The sequence below is a fragment of the Echinops telfairi genome, unplaced genomic scaffold, assembly GCF_000313985.2.
Source record: "Echinops telfairi isolate 266 unplaced genomic scaffold, ASM31398v2 ScPeMD7_7475;HRSCAF=8513, whole genome shotgun sequence".
Classification (NCBI taxonomy): domain Eukaryota; kingdom Metazoa; phylum Chordata; class Mammalia; order Afrosoricida; family Tenrecidae; genus Echinops; species Echinops telfairi.
In genome coordinates, this window is record NW_022111379.1 from 6,501,481 (window position 1) to 6,517,102 (window position 15,622).

General features: G+C 46.7%; 1 protein-coding gene across 1 annotated transcript in view; it reads left to right on the top strand.

Moving 5' to 3' along the window:
• Window positions 1-15,622, top strand: part of THSD4 (thrombospondin type 1 domain containing 4) — a 721,258-nt gene that overhangs the window by 137,215 nt on the left and 568,421 nt on the right. The window contains exon 5 of the mRNA XM_045285660.1: window positions 870-1,311. Coding sequence (XP_045141595.1) covers window positions 870-1,311 — 442 coding nt within the window. The remainder of the gene's footprint in view (window positions 1-869; window positions 1,312-15,622) is intronic.

Below are 15,622 nucleotides of genomic sequence, written 5' to 3' on the forward strand. Positions count from 1 at the left end.
GCCTGCCACAAGAAGGAAAAGGCAAATTACATCCAAGTTATATATATGTATATATATTTTAAGACTAACTTCTTAATTGCATCTCTTAAAGCAGCATGTTGGATCCCCGATTATTAATAAAATCCTGAGTATTGCCAAAATTAATCGAGAAATGCCTAAAGGCAAAATAAACACTGCACCATGGTTTAATTCCCAACCCTATCAGCTAAGAACGAAGGTGCAATTAGAGATAAAGATGTTAATAATTACATTGTGGTCTGTTAAAATTTATTCTCAGTGGTTATGTAGCGTGAAGAAAGAATTTCCTCGCAAGGGCAGAAATCAGTGTTTCACCTTGATTGCTGTTTTAATGCGCTTATTTTAATGGGGCCATCCCGTAGAAACCCCCGGGCACATTTCCAACGTTACATCAATGCAGAATTAATTATTATGGAAGCGTATACTGTTAGAGCTGGGGCGACCTTGGCAGTGATTTCACCCAGTTCGGTCATTTCACAAGTCGGTCTGCGCTGGATGACTTACCTCAGTCCTGCCACTGAGCATCACAACCTGGACTTTCCATCCCTCAGACCAACGACTGGCACCTTCTCAGATCACACTGATGGCAGCTTGCTTTTGTAACCTTTCCCATCTCACCCATCCTCTTCTGTTCGCCTAGCGTTGATGCCCACTGTCTCCCCACTTTCCCGCCCCTGGGCCTTGGTCTGCGGTGCTCCCCTCTACTGGAATTCCCTTCTTACAACTCTCTCTGGCAACGCAGGCTCTCTCTCCAGCTTCCATGTCTACCCACCCCCCTCTGCCAGGACCAGTGCTTCTGGGTTTGCACGAGAAGACCCGTGACTCTTTCCCTCTCTGTTCCTTCTCTTTAGGAGCAGGACCCGAGGCCCCATTGGCCCTGGCAAGTACGGCTATGGCAAGGCCCCGTACATCTTACCGCTGCAGACAGACACTGGACATCGGCCGCAGAGGCTTCGGAGACAGAGGCCCTCAGCCCGACGTTCCAGGTCTCAGGGAGCATCTGGTTCTAGACGTGGCTACAGTTCCCCGGCCAGCCGGGCTCCCCAACATGGCTCTCTCGGTGACAATGGCCCTCTCTCTGGACTGCACGCCTCAGAGGGCTCTATCTACCAGCTGCCTCTGACAAACGACCAAGCCTTCCCTGCCGCCCCAAATCTCTTCCATGGCTCAGAAGCGAACAGCAATCATGGTGTGGGATCCCGCCGGGGCACCCAGATCTTCTCCCAGCCTGCTCGCTCTACAGCGATCTCCTGCATCGGGGCCTACAGGCAGTACAAGATGTGTAACACCAACGTGAGTACCTAGCACCCTGTGCCGGCCCCCCAAACTGCGTCTGTGCCCACCTTCTGTTGGTTCCCAGGGAGTCCTGGAGACTGCAGAAGACAGGATTCAGGGGGTGGGGTGGGGGTGGGGGGGTGCTAATGCAACTTTTTCTCTTCCCTTCTGTTTTTCCCACGTATTTCCTCTTAAGGTTTCCTTTTTCTGGAACATTATTGGTAATATTAACTTAGGCATTGCTTCTTGAATTACTAATGGATCATCCGTTTGTGAAACCGTCGTATTGGCATCTGATTCACAGCGCATACAATTCTGTACTTCAGTTACGTCAAAATGAGTTGTACAATCATCACCACCGTCCGGTTTAGAATATTTTCTTCGTTCTTAGAGTTAGCTGTGGCTGCCTAACAAAGGAAGCGCCCAATTGTAATGACCCGTGTCAGCGTGATTTGTTTGTCTGCTCCTAGGTCTCTAAGTGGGGTTTGGTGCGACTGATTTAGGTAACCAGTCCAAGAAGGCAGGAGTTGTGGGGTCTTGATTGGCACGGGTGTGATCACGTGGTTCCTGGAAGCACTCAGCTGCCCAAGCGTAATCCCTTTAGGCGTTGACTTGGTCAAGAAGACTAGATGTCTTAGAGGAGGGTTGGGATGACTGGAGGTCCCTGGACAGGAATTCTGTCTCTTTTGTAAAATTTTGTTTAAAGCTTGCATGGCAAAACATGCATATAGCACCTCAACACGTTCCGCATGTGACATGCAGTGACATTGCTTACATTCTGCCACCTTTCTTGACAGCCTTTCCCAAACTCCGACCCCGCCATTAAGACAAGCTCACTGCTTCCTGAAGATGCTCAGCAGTCCTTTCAATTTGCTGCTGTCCATTTGATCACGTGTAGCTAATTCTTTGAGGGAGTATAGTGCTTCAATGGAAACAGACTGTGGTGGTTACCAGAGATGGGAAGGGAAAGATGGGGAGGGGAAGGAATAGGGTAGAAGGTAGACAGGTGTCAACGGGGAAACAAATTCACTGCCATTGGGTTGATTTCAACTCATGGCAGCCTGACAGGACAGGGTAGAACTGCCCAGGTGGCTTGCTGAGAAGGAAGCCTCATCTTCCTCCCCGGGAGCAGCTGATGCTTTCCAATGGCTGATCTTGTAATCAACGACTCAATATGTAACCGCTGTACCACCAGGGCTCTGCAGCTTGATGAAGCAAGAGAGAATATCTGATAAAAGGGAAATAGAAATAAAGAAAGATCAGGACAAGCTACCAAGAGGGCTGATGCATTCCTCAAGTTGTGGAACACAGGAAAGATGAACTGATCGATAAAGCTCCACCTAATTCACAGCAAAAATACTTTTAAAAGCATCACATGCTTAACACGAGTATTCTTTTCTAAGTTGACAAAACTGTGATTTGGTTCAAAGATGAGCTCCAAAGGCAATTTTAATTTAAAGTTTAAATATTTCTTCTGGGTGATCGTATCAGGGGTCACCTTGTGTCAGTGGTCCCAGGATATCTGGATGTGGGTAGGACTCATTTTCTAACTGGCAACCTGGAGGAAGACCATGTTCCGCAAATCTTAAATCGAAAAGAACTCAAGGAAAGAATTCAAGCCTCCAATTGCAATTCTGAAAGATGCTATGGGCAGACAACTGGACAATGCAGGGATCGTCCAAAGAAGACGGAAGGGATACACAGAGTCACTGTGCCAGAAAGAACAGTTGGCATCCAACCATCCCAAGAGCAAGAACCAGTGGTGCTGAAGGAAGAAATCCATGCTGCAAAAACACCAACATTAGCTGAAAACAAGGCTCCAGGAATTGATGGACTACCAATTGAAAGGTTCCAACTCACTGATGAAGCCCAGAGAGAACTCCATCGTCTATGCCAAAACAGTTGGAAGACTCCTACTTGGTAAACTGACTGGAAAAGACCCATACTTGTACCCATGCCAAAGAAAGGTGACCCGGCAGAATGTGCAAATTATACAACAATTTAATTGATGCCACATGCAAGTAAAATTTTTCTGATGATGAGCCAACAAAGGTTGCAGTAGCACAATGACAGGGCTCTACCCCAGATTCAGGCTGCATTCAGAAGAGGACTTGGAATAAGGGAGATTGTTGTTGATATGAGATGGGTCTTGGCTGAAAGCAGAGAGTACCGGAAAGATGTCTACCTGTGTTTTATTGACTATCCCAAGGCATTCAACTGTGTGGAGCATAACAAACTATGGATAGCCTTGAGAGGAATGGGAATTCCAGAACACTTCATTGTGTTCATTAAGAACCTGGACGTGGACCAAGAGGCGGTGGTGGGAACCGAATGAGGACACGCTGCATGGTTTAAAATCAGGAAAGTCGTGTGGTAGGGATGTATCCTCTCACCATACTTACTCAGTCGGGATGCTGGACAAATAATTAGGGAAGCTGAATTATATGAAAAAGAACTCAGCATCCTGTGATATGCAGATGGAACAACCTTGGTCGCTAAAGTGAGGAGGACTTGAGCGCTTGCTGATGAAGGTCAAGGGTTGCAGCCTTCAGTATGGATTACAACTTTATGTAAATAAGACCCAAATCCTTCCAACTGAGCCAATGGGTAACATCATAATAAAGGGGAAAAGATGGAAGTTGTCAAGAACTTCCTCTTGCTTGGATCCACAATCTAGGCTCCTGGAAGCAGCAGGGGCTGTGTTACGTTGGGTAAGTCTGCTGCACAAGACCTCTTTAAAGTATTGAAAAGCAAGGATCTTAGTCTGAGGACTAAGGTGCATCTGACCCAACCCAGGGTGTTTTCGTTCACCTTAAATGCATGCGAAAGTTAGACATTGAATAAGGAAACCTAAAGAAAAATCGATGCATTTGTACTCTGATGACCTTGGTGAAGAAGATGAAAAATACCAGGGACTGAAAAAGGACAAACAGATTTGTCTTGGAAGGTGACCCAGAATGAGCCTCAGAGGCAAGGATGGTGAAGCTTTATCTCGTACTTTGGACATGTGTTGTCAGGTGAGACCAGTCCCTGGAGGAGGGAACATGGAAGGACAACGAAAAAGAAGAAAGCCCTCCATGGAGATGCGTTGACGCAGCGGCTGCAACATCGGGCTCGACCATAACAATTGTGAAGATGGCGCAGGACCGGGTTGTGTTTTGTTCTGTGGTATGTAGGCTTGCTCTGAGCTGGAACCGACTCGATGGCCCCTAACGACAACCACTTCGACTTGGGCATCTAGTCTGAATGCCCACTTTGGATGTTAGTGCCATCAACATTTACTTATTAAATCTTCATGGTTTAAACGATAGTTGTCATTATTGAAAATACACAGCAAACCAGGGCCTGATTTTGACACTTTTCTTATATTTAAGTTAATCTTGTCTTCAACCCTATGAATTTGTCATTCTCTCCCGTCCCCAGTTTTGAAGGGAGCTGATAGCACACTGAGGATTCCACAGCTAATGAGGGGCAGAGAAAATGATCAGTACAAACTGCCAAAGATGACCAAATGTGTGTGTGCGCACGCGTGTGTGTTAACTACCAGCTTCAACTGTATGTAAAAGAGAAAGGAATGAGAGAGTGCTTAAAGGTTAAATTTCTGAGTTGCCCCATTTTTCATTAATAATTTAACCTGCCCGAATGCTCAGTTACTGGGTAATAGGACAGCTGTTATATATTAGCTTCAATTTCCTCATTAAAAATATATTTCCTGCTATAGAGTCCATAGAGATGACTTAATTTGTGATCTTAATAATTCTTCTGAATGGCTTTTTAACTTGTTCATCCACTGGCAGAGTTTAGAAATTTATTAATTGTTATAAAGTAGTCATTTTTCTAGAGTCTTTGCTCATCAGTCAGCCAGTACGTCCTATTGCCCATCCCTGCTTGCCTTCTGCACGCCAGGTTTCATGGGAGGCAAGTGAGAAAAGTCTTACCCATCGGTGGAGTCTGAGGATCAAATGCATGATGTTAAGAAGTGGCCATGTCAGGGAAACAGGTCGTGTATCAGCAGAAGGAATCACTTGGTCCCTGATCATGAATATTCAGTTGTGTTCTGAAAATGAATTCAATTTATTTCTAATGGAGAACAAATTCTTACATGGACTAATGGGTCTCTTAATTTTGAAAACTATAAAGAGAATAGAAAAGAGAAAGGGCATTTGCCATCTGTGTAGAGCTGGGATCGACTTAGTGCTTCTTTAACCTGCACTTGTCAGTCACTGATGTTGCTAGGCCTGCAGCACCAGGGTCTCACTGCGACTGGACTCAGTGGCACTGGAGTTGGTGTTTCTCTTCAAGTAGGAGCTGTGATTATTCTGGGTGCTGGGGCAACGGCACCCCCAGGAGATTGAATTGCAAAGAATCTTAGAGAAGTCTGGTGAATTCATGGCACCTGCCAGTGTATTGGAAGTAGGCAAAACAAAGTCTCAAATTCAAGCCAGAGAAGCCAATGTTGACAAAGGATTGTACAGGTTTCATATCCTTGCCTTCACTGGACCGTTTCCTGCAGTGTCCTCCCCAGTGTGCCGGTCACCACAAGTCCACATTCCAATTGTCTTGATTTCAAAGTGACATTCCTTAGAGGCTCCATTACTGTATATCCTGTTATAAGCCCATAGTGTCTTGTAACTTGGGCCACACTCCTGAACTCTTCATAACTCTCCACGTTGGGGGTCTCCAAGGCCACCCCCAGGCTCAGTGATTTGCTAGAAGAACATTTGCTAGAATTCAGCATGTAACCATACTCGCAGCTCTGATTTATTATCGGGAAAGGATGCAAAGAAAGCGTAGTAAAGGGAACAGGTACAGGGAGCGAAGTCCACGTGAAACCAGGTACCAGCTTCCAAGAGTCCCTCCTTCAAGGTGTCACACAGGATGAACTTAATTACTCCAGCAATACATTGTCGTAATGCATGGGAAATGTGGCCCACCAGGGAAGTTCATGATAAACCTGGTGTCCATGTTTGTTTGGTTTTAATCAAGACTGGTCAGGGAAGGACCCCCTGCCTGATGTATCTCAAAATTCCAGCTTCTCAGAAGGAAAGTAGGTGTTCAGCAAAAACCATATGGGTTGTACAGTTTAGGTAAAGTAGGAACCCTCTTGAATTCCAAGTACTCGGACACCAGCAAGGACCAACCTTTCGATCAGGCCTTTCTTTCTTTTTATTTTTTTTTCCTTTTTGGGGATAAGAAAGAGCTTTATGTACAAGAACAGTTGAATATTGAGAAAATATCCTAGCCCACTCCACAAGTCCGATACTAGCCCCTATGTCTGAAACCAATACATAAAGTCCTCTTCAGACTCACAAAACACATGAAAGGACGCTGAATGCAGGACGATCACAGGCCAGTGGGTGGAAGGTCTTGTGGATCCAGTGGCATTGTAAGCATCTCAGCACGGGCAGGGTCTCCAGTGGCTTCTCCAGCTCCGAGGCTCTGGCTGCCATCAGCCTGTCTCCATGTGGCTTGTCAACAAGAATCAACAATCAGGCCTTTCTAAGGCCAGCACTCCCCAACCTGCTGTGCTAACTTTGTACTGCCCATTCTCTACCTGGACTCAGGTGCTCCAGCCTCTTAGCTTCCCTCATCCCATAGAGACATGCACATGGCTTCCCCAATATCCAGCATGAATTGATGACATAAATCCCCAAATTATGCAGATCTTCCTACTCAAATAGGAGAAAGGTGATGGATAATATTGTGAAAAATCTTAGTAACCTATTAAGGGAATGTAGGTTATTCCTGTGGTCTCTCCAACGGTTAAAATGCCATGCATGAGTTTGTAGCTCTTGGTCGCTGATTTTTGGGGAGAAGAAAAAGATAGAGTGATGTAGGCAGATTGGAAATAGCCACTGGCTTTAGAACTTCACCTCAAATGAAGTGCTCTGTCCATCCCACCCCAAATCCTCAGGGGCGACCCCCTTTTTGTCCCAACAGTAGAGAACTCAGAAGATATATGGTAATGAGTGTCAGGGGGTGGGGGCCTTAGTTTGGGGGAAATGTGTATGAGGGCATCCATATCTGGGAATAATGTCGCATCACTGTACATAATCCCTTTATCAGCATAGTCCTGGTCCAGCGAGAGGAGAAGAGTCCAAATGTGTGAGTCATCGAGTCAGTGAGTTTGATTTTTGTTTGTATGTTTAAGTTACTACACTTGGTCCTGGAATACTTGATGAGGAAAGGAATTTTAAGCATTCTAGGGTGACTTTTGTGACCGCTGCTATGGACTTGGGTCTGATTCGTAGAGAGCTTATGTACAGCAGAATGAAGCACCATCAGGTCATGCACCGTCCTCACAACTCATGGTACACTGGAGCTCGTCGTAGAAGCCACGGTATTCCTCCATCTCCTTGAAGGTCATCGTTTTTTTCCACTCTGACCTTACTTTACCAAGAACTGATGTTCTTGGGACTAGGGCCTGGCTGGTCCGTCCTGATACTGTATCCCAAACCTGTGAGGCAGAGGCTCACCGTCCACACCTGTAAGGAACATTCTGGTGGTGCTTCTTCCATAACAGACTGATGCGTTCTTCGGGCGGCCGTGCATCCTCCAGGCCCCTCACCAGCACCGCAGTTCAAAGGCCTTGCGTTGTCTTCAGTTTTCCGTATTCATGGTCCGGCTTTTTCCTCATGTGTTGGAGGAAAGTATCCCGGCTGGGGTCAGGCACGCCTTAGTCCTCAAAGTGACATCTTTGCCTTTAATGCTTGAGAGAGGCCCTTGCGTCACATTTCCCCCATGCGACAAGTCATCTGATCTCTCGACTGCTGCTTCCGTGCGCATTGATTGTGAATCCAAGTACAGTGAAATCCCTGACAGTGTGTTTTTTCTCTGCTTATAATAATGTTGTTATGGATCCAGTTATGAGGATTTTGGTTGGAGCTGTTAAACCGAGGTGCAATTCTTAGTGAATGCTATCGTTTTTTGAGCATCACCAGTTAGGGCTTAAAGTCCTCTCTACTTCCAGGAAACAAGGTGACATGACCTCCATATGGCAGGTTGTCAAAGTGTCTCCCTCCATCCTGATGTCATGTTCTTCTTCACATAGTCCAGATTCTCATACGATTTGTTCGTCAGCTTGAATAAGTGTGGTGAAAAGATATTACCCTAACACAAACCAGGTGGCTTCGTGTCCCATTGTTCTGTTTGAAAGACTGTGTTTAGGATCAGTGAATTTGTACAAGATATCCTCGATGATTGATTGCCAAATCAATCATCACAGCGGTGCTGATGATGGCTAGTGTAAACGTTAAATATAAGTATGGTTTCCTGCCACCTCAGACCCTCCCTGCCCCCACCCTTACCTACAATGAGTATGAGCAAGTTAAGGTAACACCTCCCACTGGAGTGATCCAATCTGTGGTCATTTTGAGCTAGCATCAACCTCGGCATGTTTTAGTATCATGCATGTGTTTTATGTGTTAGTAAGCAGAAGCCCAAGGAGGGATGACTTGCGTAAGATCAGCTGGCGTGTAGGTTTCTGAGGAAGATTTAATCTAAACTCTCCGGCTCTGTGACTATTAAGCTGTCTTTATTGTGGGTCCTTGCCAGGAGTCCGTAAGCACGACATGGACGTTGAGTTGAGTGGGGTCAGACCTTCAGCTATTCATTGGGGCCACCGAGAAGGGATGCAGCTCTTGCCCCGAGGCCAGTGGAAGACATAGACTCATAGTTAATAACCTGTGGAGACCCTAAGGATGCTGCACGGGCACTTAGAAATCTCCGAGTACTTGAAGTTAACTTGGGAAGACTCATGGAAGACCTCCCGGAGCTTTGCGGTGAATTGTGGTGAAGGGAGGACTTGCAGGAAGAGGGCAGGACCCGGAGCAGGGGGTTGGCTCTGTTGTACATAAGGTTGCCAGGGCCCACAGTACACTGGATGGCAACGCTGTCTCATGAACGGAGGAACAAGGAGGTCAGACCGTGGTGTGGGCGGTTGGTGTAGAGGAGCAGGACAGAGGAGAGGCCCTCAGGGACCAGCCAGTGGGATCAGATGTTTTTTTCAAGGTGTAATGGCTTTGCCAGCAAGTGGGTCTTCAGCAGGGAATGGGGTAGCAATACAGGGAGGAGGGGAATGGGTCTCTATGGCTGATCTATAGCGCTGCACTTTCCAAGCGATGGCTCCCAGTAATAAGTACTCAGGGAAATGGACAAACAGCTAAATTTCTTCTTTGTGAAAAGGTATTACATTTGAGAATATTTCTGCCCCCAGGACTGGCGAGTAAAAGAATTGGCGCTTTTGTAGACGGGGAAAAGAGGTGGAGAAGAAAGCCAAACCTCCATCTCTCTGGTGCCTGAGGGAATGCAGTTAAAATAGAAATCCATTTCTGCTGGGGTTCTTTGCTAAACCGATTCACCAGCCCTGATGCTGTCTGTCTTGGGGGCCCATGTGTCCCTCTCTCCTCCTTTCTTCTCGGAAGCACTCTATGATGCCAGCCTCTTCTCCCTGGAGGAATCTTGCCCTCTGGCTTCTTCGGGAAAGGGAAGTGTGAACCAGGCAGTTAGGGGGTGGGGTGGAGGAACAAGCTTTGAGTTTTTAAGGTTCTGTGTTGCCAGAGGAGCCACGAACCTGAATTGAGACCGAGTGCACTTGCCACTGTGAAAGAAAAGACGCTGGCATGGAAAGCCGCTTTCAGCACACACCGGCGTGCTGAGTTGTGGTGTCAGGTAATTTCCCTGGAGTAGAACTAACTCCCGGACTGTGGGGTTTGGGTGGCATTGTTGAGTGAAAGTCAAGGGAGGGTGGTGAATGGGTCTCAAACCTAGCAAAGCATCTGCTCTCATTTACGTCTAATTTGACCTCAGATCATCTCTGATGATGGGTGAATAGAAGAGCTGGCATGCTGCCCGACTGCAGTTTTAAGAAGATACCTAGCCAAGGGACCAGGTGAGAAATCAGAGACATCTGTCAGTTGGGAGGCTTGCTAACTACAGGGGACCCGTTAGCGATAGACAGGCTCTCTACCAGGCGGCTCCCAGGAAGTGCCTCTTACCAAGGACTATCACCACCGTCCTGGTCTAGGAAATAGGTCTGAGAGTCCAGGCGTTTGGCTGCCTTCGTCTTCCAATCCTCCTAGGACAAGACCCGGTAATGTGATAGGAAATTTTCTTCTTGAATTTTTCTTAATATAGCCATGGTTTTATACATAGGTACTCATAAAGAGCCTGGTGGCACAGTGGCTCAGCATCGGCTCTAACCTAAAGGGCCCTGGTTCGAACCCATCAGCGTTTCACCTGGAAGCCTTGGAAACCTTCTATGGCATTCTACTGTGTACTGTAGGGTGCCTCGGAGCCGGAAGTGGCTAGACCGCAAAGAGCTCTGAGATCTTAGGAGGAGTCAGAGGAGCCCAGGTGGCATAGTGGGTATACACTGGGCTGTCAACTGAAAGACCAACAGTTCAAATCTATCCCGAAGATCCACTCCAGGGAAAAGACTGATGATCAGTTCCATAAAGATTCCAACTAGGAAAACCCTACGGGGCCTGTCTACTCTGCTCTGCAGAGTGACGAGGAGCACACTCCTTACAGCACACAGCAACAACATGTACAACTGGGCCTCAAAAAGCTCATTGAGAAATGGAACGAAAAGATAATGGGAATTTTCCATGAACTACTTGAAGCCCCCTTGCACACCCATCTATATGGTTTATGACTATCGATACTCCTTGCCACTGAGTCGATGCCAATTCATAGCAACCCTGTAGGACAGGGTAGGACTGCCCCTGTGGGTTCCCAAGACAGAACCGCTTTCCGAGCACAGACAGCCCCGTCTTTCTCCCTTGGAACGGTTGGTGGTTTCGAACTGCTGACCTTGTGGTTAGCAGCCCAATCTTAAGCACTGTTAGACTACCTTTATAGGGTAAAATTTGTAAGACGCTTTGATTTACATTAAAATAAGTAAATCTAGAAGAAACCGCTTCCTTCAAGCTAAATAAAATAATCCCCTTCTTCTAAATGTCCTCCAATCTTGTACCTTAATTTTCTATAAGACATTAGCCCAGCGGGCATGCTTAAGTTCAGAGCAGTTGGAAATAACTGAGTTAACATCAGAGTTCATAAAGGGTAGTGACAAGAATTAACATCTGTTGGCCTGATCACTAGTCTAGTTTAGTTTTTTATACCTGAAATTGATTACATTGCCTTTCTTTAAAGCACCACTTAGTTATAATAATGGGAATTGTTCCAAATTGATTACCAAAAGCAGTCCACGCAAATAGTAAGAAATACAGCAGTAAGGGAGAGAAATAGATCCCACTCTCGCTCCCAATATGTAAGTACAGCCCATCATGTTAAACTTCCAGTTCTTAGAGTTAATCTAGAGTTAAATAATGTGTAGTACCTCTGCCTCTTGAAACATCAACTTCAGACTCTCTGCTGACTCCTCACTCAGAAGGTAAAGAAATGACGGCCTCGCCGACCACTCGTCTGATTTCTATTAGCCACGGTTTTCGTTTTCATTTGTATGTGTGGCTTCCTGCCATAGGCTGACAATTCTTTATTTTCTTGATCTATCCACAGTAGGAAGCCTTGATCTGTTGACATGAGAAAGGATCAGTGTTGGCGTTGCAAACAGTCCTCCAACTTCCTCACGTGGCCTGATGAGTCTCTGCACCGGGCCGTTTCCCACGCTGGCCCGTGAGGTCACGAAGGCCATGACTACTTGGCTCCTTCTCTGTGTCTCGGGCATCTGTGGCTGGCACACTGTAGGGCTGCAGTCTGTGTTTGCCCTGAATGATACTGCACGCCCGGGTATAGCAGGTGTAGCAGAGGGGAAGGCAGGCAGTCTTATGAGTAGGATAGGGCATAAAGAAGCCATGGGGAATTTCTGCTTCCTGGGAGAGGAGCTTTGGATGTTTTAATACATTTACATTTTTACCAAATATTTTCTGACTATGGTGGGGGGTGAGTTTTGATAGCCCATCTTTCAGATAAGATATAGTTGCTGTGTGCTGTTGAATAGATCCCAACTCACAGTAAGCTATCAGACAGAGTGGAACAGCCAATAGGGTTCCCTCAACAAACAAACAAACAAACCCACTGCCTTTGGGTTGATCTGACTCCGAGTGAACCGATGGGACAGGGTAGAACTGCCCCGTGGGGTTCTGAGACGCTCACTGTTTTCAAGAGTAGAAAGCCTCGTCTTTCTCTCATACGGGTTTTGTACGCTGGAATATTTACAGGAGCTAATTGCTAGGTCTCTTCTCTCGCAGAGCACCCGGCGGTGGTGGTGGGGCTTGAGTCCCGGACCTATTGGTTAGCCAACAAGCATCACCAGAGATCCTTCCTTCCTTCTACATACAACCCCAGCCAAGTTCAATGGTGTTGAGTTGATTCTAATTCATGCGCCTCCATAGGACAGAATAGAACCAATCCACAGGGCTTCTGAGATCAGAAATCATTATGGGAGCAGCCTGGGGAGTAGCTGGTAGGTTTGAACAGCCAGCCATATAGTTAACAGCCCAATGCTTAACCTTCTGCACCCCAGGATGCCTTCCAGATAAAGAGCTAAACCAATCATCTAAAACTAGAAAGAAAAAGAAAGGCTACTCATTTGCGTGGGCATGTGTTCAAAATACCCGATTCTCCTGGGTGAATGGTTGGGTTTAGTCACAGGGAAATCCTTTGAGGCTTGGATGTGTGTAGGGAATGAGAAGGAAATACTCTTCTCCAGGAAAACTTCATGAACTTTGATGGGGAAAAAAAAGACGGGTTTAAGGATTAAGAAAACATCATGTTTTAAGACGTGACAAGTTTGGGCTCCGTCCTTTTGCATCAAACAGTTCATTGTCTCTGGAGAAGGGATGGGAGTGCAGGATGCCGTGAGTTCCCCCTGGGTGGTGGTGATGGTATCCTCATGTCAGTCACAATGACACGTTACCCATCCTGTGCCATCTTCATCGTTTCCCAACATAGAGGGCTCATGTTCCCCTGTGGTCTGGAAGGTTCTCATTTGGCACAAGTTCAGAAGTAGATCGACAAGACTTTCTTCCTCAGGTGTCTTAGTCTGGAACCTCCACTAAGACTCGTCCACCATGGGTCGCCCTACTGGTCCTGGAAATACTGGGGCAGAGCTTCCGGCCTCACAGGAATAGCAGGCTGCCACATGGGACAAATTGAAGACAGATGGAAGTTCAGAGTTTAGGAGACATTAAACATATATTTTTTAAATGTTTTGAATAACCGATAGAAACTTTGACCTGGAGTTTTATTGCTCTACAACTAGAAAACCAAGCCATTGACCTGTGGCAAGAGAATGTTTGCTTTGAACACCTATGTTTCAGGTGCTTACAGCTTCTAGAATGGCTGAGTTCATTGTGTGTATCTACTTCGCTTCCAAGTTAGACTAACATTTACTGAGCACTGCTACGAGCTAGAAACCTTAATGTATTTCTAATTGGGTCCTCGTGGAAATCTCAGAGGTGGGGTAGGAGTTGTCATTGCTGTGGTAACTGAGGCTTACAGAAGTTAAATGCCTTTCCCAGGGTCACAGCGACTTTCTCGTGGCAGTGCAGGGACATTCCCTGGATTTCTATTTTCAGATGTCTTCTCTGTGGCGAGGTTGAGTGTGTTGTATGTTGTTATGGTAGCCTAGTCCTTTGATTGAATCCAGAGCCATGGAGAGGCTAAGAATGCATGCCTGACTTAGACCGACTTCAAGGTCATGTTCCCTTCCTTTAAGGTCACGTTCCTCCTCCTCCTGTGGCCCGTTGAGCCCTAAGTGAATTATCACCTCAAGTAAACCAGAGTCACACAGAAACATAGCCTGTTTCCAAAATACTCTTGATGACTCCAGCATCTCCAAGCAGTTGTCTCCATGGGACCTTGGCTCTGGCCCATATGGCTTTATAGGGATTCGACTCATTCCATTCAAGGGTACCCTAACTCCTCTTCCCGGAAGAGTCTCTTGAAACCATCCCCCTCTCCTTTGGGTGGAAAGTTGTCATGTGTAGGGAGTTGTCTCCTAGGGGTGCTATTTGGCTATAAAGCTACGGCCCGTGGTGGCCCCACTCCGAATGAGTGTGATCTCTATCTACATGGCTTTTTCCACATCTCCGCTTTTCCGAGCTGACAAGACCGAGAATCTATGTCCACAGAAAGAGTCCGATGTCTGCAGAGAAACTACCCCAAAGCCAAGCCACAGAGATAAGGCGAGGGCTGACTTCCTCCGTAGCATCAGGAAATAACCCATTTAACATGTAGCATATGTTATAGATATAAAACGTGTAACAAGAAACGTTATATTGACTTTCATGATATACGCTCTGATTGACTTGCAGCTTCACACCACTGCTTCCAACTCCTTTCAGCTGGGCCCTTTATCCAGTTCCAGCCCTGGTGGCGTAGTGGTTATGTGTTGGGATGTTAACTGCAAGTCAGCAGTTTGAAACCACCAGCCGCTCCTTGGGAGAAAGACACTCCATTAACAGTTACTGGCTCGGAAGTTCAGGGGTAGTTCTCCCCTGTCCTATCGGGTCACGAGTTGGCATTGACTTGATGGCAGTGAGTTTGGGGGATTTTGTTGTTGCTGTATTTTGGGGGGGGAGAGGTCAAATTTGACCTTGACCTCTAGGATCTCTTCTGACATTAGGCAAGAAGGAGTGAGGGTCCTGCTCATCTGAGGGTGCATCACAAAAAAACTTCACCACAGCACCGTGCTAACTAGCTTGGGTTTGGGGACCAAAAGTGTCGCACCTGTGGTCTTGAACAAGTCACTTTACCTTTCTGGCCCTCGGTTTCTTCATCTGCTTACCTTTTGGGTCATTGGGAAGATGACATGGGCTAACCTACCTCAGTCACAAGGTGGAATTTCATGAAGAGTTAGCGAGCTTGCTTAACCCAATCAGCAGCATCACCCCAGCTGGTGCTCTCCTCGTGTGAGCCACACATGGCTCTTAATAAGCCTCTATCACATCTGGGTGTGACGAGCCTCCCATTGCTCTGATCAGGTCCTCCCCACCCCAGGGAGTAGTACACTTACCTCCAACCAGCAGCTGGCTTGGCAGCGTGAGTCCTGCCAGGACACCTTGTTACCTCTTGTGGTAACTTCTGCATGTACCACAGTCAACCTAGGCTCAGGTGCTTCCTGGGAATTGTAGATGAATTTGCTTCCTCGGCCCCTGAATCCTAACTGTAGGTCTGATACCACGCTAAGGCTTCCTGCCACTGAAGGTAAGTGGGCCATGGTCAATTTCAAAGAACCTGTAGGTGACTGAGGGACGCAGTACTCTGAATGCCCCACCACAAGTGTCTAGTTCAATTGGAAGATGCCGATGTACATTTAAGTGAGAGGGCCAGGTGTTTCTGAGGTATGAATACATGGCCAGAG